The 6,367-nt window shown below is 37.9% G+C and overlaps 1 protein-coding gene across 7 annotated transcripts; it reads left to right on the top strand.

Moving 5' to 3' along the window:
* Positions 1 to 245: 245 nt before the first annotated feature.
* LOC108198266 (ABC transporter B family member 9-like) lies at positions 246 to 5,838 on the top strand. 7 transcript variants are annotated; one of them, XM_064083205.1, is made up of 13 exons: positions 246 to 481; positions 620 to 674; positions 773 to 948; positions 1,095 to 1,316; positions 1,409 to 1,647; positions 1,767 to 2,292; positions 2,619 to 2,892; positions 3,004 to 3,066; positions 3,115 to 3,670; positions 3,843 to 4,065; positions 4,280 to 4,546; positions 4,651 to 4,914; positions 5,126 to 5,838. In XM_064083205.1, the coding sequence occupies exons 1-13, from the start codon at positions 260 to 262 to the stop codon at positions 5,768 to 5,770; spliced, it is 3,732 nt and encodes a 1,243-aa protein (XP_063939275.1). In that variant the 5' UTR covers positions 246 to 259; the 3' UTR covers positions 5,771 to 5,838. The 7 variants fall into 7 exon arrangements, with proteins under 7 accessions (XP_063939275.1, XP_063939276.1, XP_063939277.1 ...); XM_064083206.1 differs by having other exon boundaries at positions 3,004 to 3,126; positions 3,199 to 3,670; XM_064083207.1 differs by having other exon boundaries at positions 3,004 to 3,188; positions 3,273 to 3,670.
* Positions 5,839 to 6,367: the final 529 nt, after the last annotated feature.

Raw genomic sequence — 6,367 nt, 5'->3', positions numbered from 1 at the left:
CTAACATCCTACGTTTGTTCCTCACGAATTCACAAACTAGCAAAGAAAATCAAGAAAATATCCAAGTGGAATAAAAATCGCATTCATATATTATATTCTACACAGATATCAGATTGATATCATATTTTACATAGCAATATCTTCTTGTCCTGTAACTAATAAGATGTTTCGTTTGTAATATAAACACAATATCATATTGATGAACATATCGATATAGTTGAGTTCAGTGATTAATAGGTAGGAGTTAAGCAAGTTGAAGATGACTAAAATTAAAGAAAATGAAGGTGGTAGACATGAAAGAGTTGCATTTTATGAATTATTTATGTTTGCAGATAAATTAGATGTGTTGTTAATGGTTATTGGGAGCTTGGGAGCTGTTGTTAATGGACTGAGTCATCCTCTTGTTTCCATTGCAATGACCCAGATTATCAACTCTTTTGGCAACTCCAAGAATGATGATGTTGTTCATCAAGTTTCCAAGGTATGCTTTTTATTTCTTTTTTTGTAATTTATTTGTTTCGAGTTTCGAGTTCCAGAGTCCAAGTAAAATATGTGCACATTGTTAAGTAACGGTTCATCTAAAATCTCGAGGTGTTATAATTTTTTTGTCTGTATTCAGGTGTGCCTTGTGTATATCTACTTAGCAATTGGTGCGGGCATTGCTTCATTTCTACGTGAGTACTAACTGTCATTTTTACCTTCGGTATGATTGGTTTTTGAGTTTTGTATCAATTTTATCAGTTTTGAGTGTAAATGGAGTATATAATTGCAGAGATTGCATGTTGGATGGTGTCCGGGGAGAGACAGGCTGCTCGGATAAGAGGGCTCTACTTAGAATCATTGTTGAGACAGGACGTTGCGTTTTTTGACACTGAGACGACGACTGGAGAGGTCATTGGGAGAATGTCTGGTGACACTATTCTCATTCAAAGTGCTTTGGGGGAAAAGGTAATGTAAAATGTGTCTGTGGTCATGTGCAATTTTTAGTTAGAATAGGGTCTAGCTGATGTTTGCATGATTGGTTTTGGAATATAAAAATGTAGCGTGATAGAAATCAATGTGGTTCATTTGATTTGGTTATACTTGCATCACAGGCTGGGAAATATATTCAGTTCATGTCAGAATTTGTTGGAGGCTATGTGATCGCCTTTATAAGAGGATGGCGCCTCACGCTAGTTCTGACATCGAGCATTCCTGCTATTCTCATTACTGGTGGATTCATGGGAACGTTAATGGCAAAAATGGCAACTCAAGGTCAAGTTGCTTATGCTGAAGCTGGAAATGTAGTTGAACAAGCCATTGGGGCCATTCGAACTGTATGACACTACTATAAATTGAATTGCATCTGTAGTATCTGTTTTTCTTTTCGTTTCTATACTTATTTGTGTTGATTTTCTTATATGTTTAGGTTGCCTCCTTTACTGGAGAGAAAAATGCAATTGATAAGTATAATAGCAGGATTCATGTTGCTTATGCCACTGTAAAGCACAGTGGAATGGCCTCAGGATTTGGAATCGGCACTGTCATGATGAGCGTCTACTGCACTTACGGACTAGGCACATGGTACGGATCAAGACTTATCCTAGAAAAAGGGTATGATGGTGGAAAGGTCGTGACCATTGTCATGTTGATCGTCGGTGCTGGCTTGTACGTACACATACTTATCTCTCTATATAAAAATAAAGTTTTAAGTTGTACCTCAAAAGAATTTTTCATCAAGGCATGACTAATAATTGCTTGTTTTTGAATTTTTCCTTTGGTACCAGTGCATTAAGCCAAACACTACCACTCTTGGGTGCGTTTTCAGCAGGGCAGGCTGCAGCCCACAAAATGTTTGAGACAATCAAACGTAAACCAAAAATTGATGCATATGATACAAATGGAATTGTCCTGGATGAAATTAAAGGGGCTATTGACCTCAAGGATGTGTATTTTAGCTATCCAGCAAGGCCGGATGTGCAGGTATTTTCTGGTTTCTCATTAAAAATTCCAACCGGTGTGACTGCAGCTTTGGTAGGGCAAAGTGGAAGTGGAAAGTCAACCGTAATCAGTCTGTTGGAAAGATTTTATGATCCCGACTCTGGGCAAATCCTTATTGACGGCGTAGACTTGAAGACATTTCAGCTTAAATGGATTAGGGGGAACATGGGGCTTGTGAGTCAAGAACCAATTCTGTTTGCAACAAGTATTAAATCAAATATCGTGTATGGAAAGGAGAATGCTACTGAAAAGGAGATAAGAACGGCTATTGAGCTTGCCAATGCTGCAACATTCATTGACAACTTACCTGAGGTATGCCAAGTTAAATATTTTAGAAACTGAATTTTAGATGGAAACACACACACACTTTATGGAACTATTTTATATGTCTAATGCATATGTAATATGTCTATGTGTCTTTTTGAATATGTGAGTTTCAATATATTCACAATGGGCTTTTGAATGTCTAAAGTTTACTCTTATTTCTGCATATCTTTGTATAATTATACTGGTTAAGAAACTGATTAGCTGGCCAAATTTGTACCTCAAGTTATAAGATCTTACCTTGTTGGGTGAAAATTCATTCTGTTTACCTACGAAACCAGCACGACTTATGAATGTGTGTAATACATAATTAGGGGTTGGACACAATAGTTGGTGAACATGGAACTCAGATGTCTGGGGGTCAAAAGCAAAGAATTGCAATTGCAAGAGCTATTCTGAAGAATCCAAAAATTATTCTTCTTGATGAAGCAACGAGTGCTCTGGATGCTGAATCAGAAAGTGTTGTGCAAAATGCACTCGAGAAGGTCATGAAAAACAGAACTACTGTTGTTGTTGCACATCGTCTCACGACCATCAGAAATGCAGACATGATAGCAGTTGTTCATGCTGGGAAACTCGTAGAGAAAGGTATCTCAGAAATTACTTTATAATATTATTGTTTAAATTCAATCGTATATTTTTGATTCTCAACTAGTACATCAAAATATCTTTGCTAATTTCATTGTGTTATTCTAATAGGAACACATGATGAGCTGATTAAAGATCCAGAAGGAGAATACAGTCAGCTTGTCCGAATGCAAAGTGGGAATACTAATCTGGGTCAAGAGGTTAGAATTGGGGAAACAGAAGAGGACAATATGAGTTTGGAATCGGTTAAAAATATAAACAGATCCTCTAGCCAAGGACTTTTCACCAGAAGATCTGTAAGCAGAGGATCATCTGGTCGATTATCATTTCAGTTCTCAGGTTCCAACCAAATTCATCCATCCACTGTAAGAGATGTTGAGAATGATGATAAGAGAAGAGAAACAATAGAAATTGACAAGCAGAAAAAGGAAGTATCTGTTTGGCTGCGGTTGGCCTGTCTAAACAAGCCGGAGCTTCCAGTTTTGGTCCTTGGATCAGTCGCAGCAAGTATAAATGGCATGGTCTTTCCTTTATTTGGTCTATTAAACGCAAAGGCCATCAAGACCTTCTACGAGCCCCCAGCCAAGATGGAGAGGGATTCCAGGTTTTGGGCACTAATGTATGTTGGTCTTGGTTGTCTTATCATTGTAGTCATACCATTGCAGAATTATCTCTTTGGGGTAGCAGGTGGAAAATTAATACAAAGAATTCGCTCATTGTCATTCCAGAAGATTGTACACCAGGAAATTAGTTGGTTTGATGACCCTGCAAACTCTAGGTACATATGTTTTTAACATTTTTAGCTATCTACAATATATTATTCAATTTAATAGTGAACTGTTTCATATAATGTTTGGTAGAAATGCTTCTACCTCTTTAACCAACTTAAAATTCTTAAAGAAGTGTTAATAAACTAAAAAACTCCCTCAGATTAATCTTTCTTAGTGCAGTGGAGCAGTTGGTGCACGATTATCTACTGATGCTACAAGTGTCCGGAGTGTTGTTGGTGATGCATTAGCTTTGGTTGTTCAAAACATTGCAACCATTGTAGCTGGAATTTTAATAGCGTTCAGTGCTAATTGGATACTGGCACTGGTAGTCCTAGCGGCAATGCCTGTAATGCTATTGCAAGAACTCCTTCAGAAGTTTAACAAAGGGTTTGCTGATGCCAAGGTCTGTACATAAAATTCCCAACTTGTATACTGAAGTGACCTTAATATATTTTTGACCTTTTTGGCTAATTAAACACACCCTTACACCCAATTTTGGATTTTTGGCAATTCCTTATAAGTTACCTCGCTATATGTCTATCACGCAAGAAAATAATTATTCTGAACTAAAATAGGAGACAAGAAAGTCGGGTGTTCATTATTTTCATATAATGCAGGTGATGTATGAAGATGCCAGTCAAGTTGCAAGCGATGCTGTAGGCAGCATAAGAACTATTGCATCATATTGTGCTGAACACAAAGTAATGGATATGTACCAAAACAAATGTGAAGGCCCCATAAAAACAGGAATCAGGCTTGGAATCGTGAGTGGAGTTAGCATCGGCTTGGGTTCTTCATCTCTCTTCTTGTTTTATTCTTTCGTTTTCTACATTGGTTGTGTCCTTGAAAAGAACGGGAAAGCTACATTTGCTGACATTTTCAAAGTAACAGACTAGCCCTATATATGACTGAACATTTGATTTAAGAGTTCAATAAGTAGTCGACATCCTTTCCTGCCTATAACTTAATATTACTTGCTTGAATGCAGGTTTTCTTTGCTCTTACAATGACTGCAATGGGAGTTAGCGGGAATGTCAACCTTATACCAGATCGCAAGAAGGTCAAGAGTTCAGTTGCTTCTATATTTAACATTCTTGATAGTAAACCCAAAATAGATTCAAGCAGTGATGGAGGTTCAACAATAAATACTGTAAATGGTGCTATCAAATTCCAGAATGTCAGCTTTAAGTACCCGAGTAGACCCGATTGTCAGATATTCACAAATTTGTGTTTAAGCATCCCCTCTGGAAAGGTATCCTATTCGAAAACATCACATTTCCTTACATTTACGTCTACTGTTCTGTTTTTTCTTCCCATCCCAAATTAAGCTTAGACATATATATAGACATGCAATGCATGCTGTCGGATTAAAATAACTTAAATTTACAGTGAAGAACTATGTTTTTGGTATACCAAGTATGCGATAGTCCATCTTCTTTTGATCTTTGAACTGTCCTTTACAGACTGTAGCACTGGTTGGAGAAAGTGGAAGTGGAAAATCTACTGTAATTAGTCTGATTGAGAGGTTCTATGATCCTGATGGCGGTCATATTTATCTCGATGGTGTGGAACTCAAGTCATTGAAGCTCAACTGGCTAAGGCAACAAATAGGATTAGTAAGTCAGGAGCCCGTGCTGTTCAACGAGACCATCCGTGAGAACATTGCCTATGGTAAGAATGGGACAGCTACTGAAGAAGAGATTATTGCAGCAGCAAGATCTTCAAATGCACATGACTTCATATCAGCATTACCTCAAGGGTACGACACAAATGTTGGTGAGAGAGGGGTGCAATTATCTGGCGGACAGAAGCAACGAATAGCAATTGCAAGGGCTATTATAAAGGACCCGAAAATCCTTTTGCTTGACGAAGCAACAAGCGCCCTGGACACAGAATCTGAGCGAATAGTTCAGGATGCATTGGACAGGGTTATAGTTAATAGAACAACTGTTATGGTGGCACATCGATTGGTCACCATCAAAGGGGCTGATATAATAGCAGCTGTGAAGAACGGAGTCATTGCAGAGAAAGGAAGTCATGATTTTCTTATGAGCATTCCAGATGGAGTGTATGCTTCCCTTGTTGCTCTTCACATGAACACAACATAAATGTAAACTAGTCTGAAGATCATATAAACTTTGTGCTAACCATACGATGAGGCATTTAGCAGTTCTGTTTTAAAGATCTTGTATTCTTAATATCATTTGGTTCATGTTCTCACTTTACTATATTTTTTTTATCACAATGCTTGATGTGACCTGTAAACATCATATAGTGAATTTAAGGTTTACTTTCTTAGCGTGTCGAGATAACTTTTCCCAGCAAGCTGTTGAGAAAGATATGCCTTCAGGTAATCTGCAAAGCTAGTACTTTCAAACTTTGGTAGACTACCTCTGGAAGAAATCAAGCTAGGCGCAGGTCGCAGGACCTAAATCAGCATCCTGGTTAGGCATTATGAATGTTGCAATCGAGACCTTGCTTTTTTTGAGTTCACTGTCGCCCTGTGCTCGATGCTGGGATAGATCCCGTTTCTCACAACCTGCAATCATGAAGCAATGACATTTAGCTTCGGAAGTGCATCAAACATGTTCATGAATAAAAAGACACTCAAATATGATATGCACGATGTGAGTAGTGCTACAGCCTACAAGCACAAAATTGGGTATAAAATTTTGCACAAAATGACATGGCAATTGCCAATTGAG

The sequence above is a fragment of the Daucus carota genome, chromosome 8 (assembly GCF_001625215.2).
Source record: "Daucus carota subsp. sativus chromosome 8, DH1 v3.0, whole genome shotgun sequence".
Taxonomy (NCBI): domain Eukaryota; kingdom Viridiplantae; phylum Streptophyta; class Magnoliopsida; order Apiales; family Apiaceae; genus Daucus; species Daucus carota.
The sequence above is the reverse complement of the archived record's forward strand: the minus strand, read 5'-3'. Positions and strand labels throughout refer to the sequence as shown.

Bases quoted from the DNA above. Each gene is read 5' to 3' on its own strand.
- LOC108198266 (XM_064083209.1), top strand. From the start codon at position 260: ATGACTAAAATTAAAGAAAATGAAGGTGGTAGACATGAAAGAGTTGCA. The intron at 675-772 runs GTGAGTACTAAC...ATATAATTGCAG, and splicing joins GGGCATTGCTTCATTTCTAC to AGATTGCATGTTGGATGGTG. The intron at 949-1,094 runs GTAATGTAAAAT...CTTGCATCACAG, and splicing joins AAAGTGCTTTGGGGGAAAAG to GCTGGGAAATATATTCAGTT.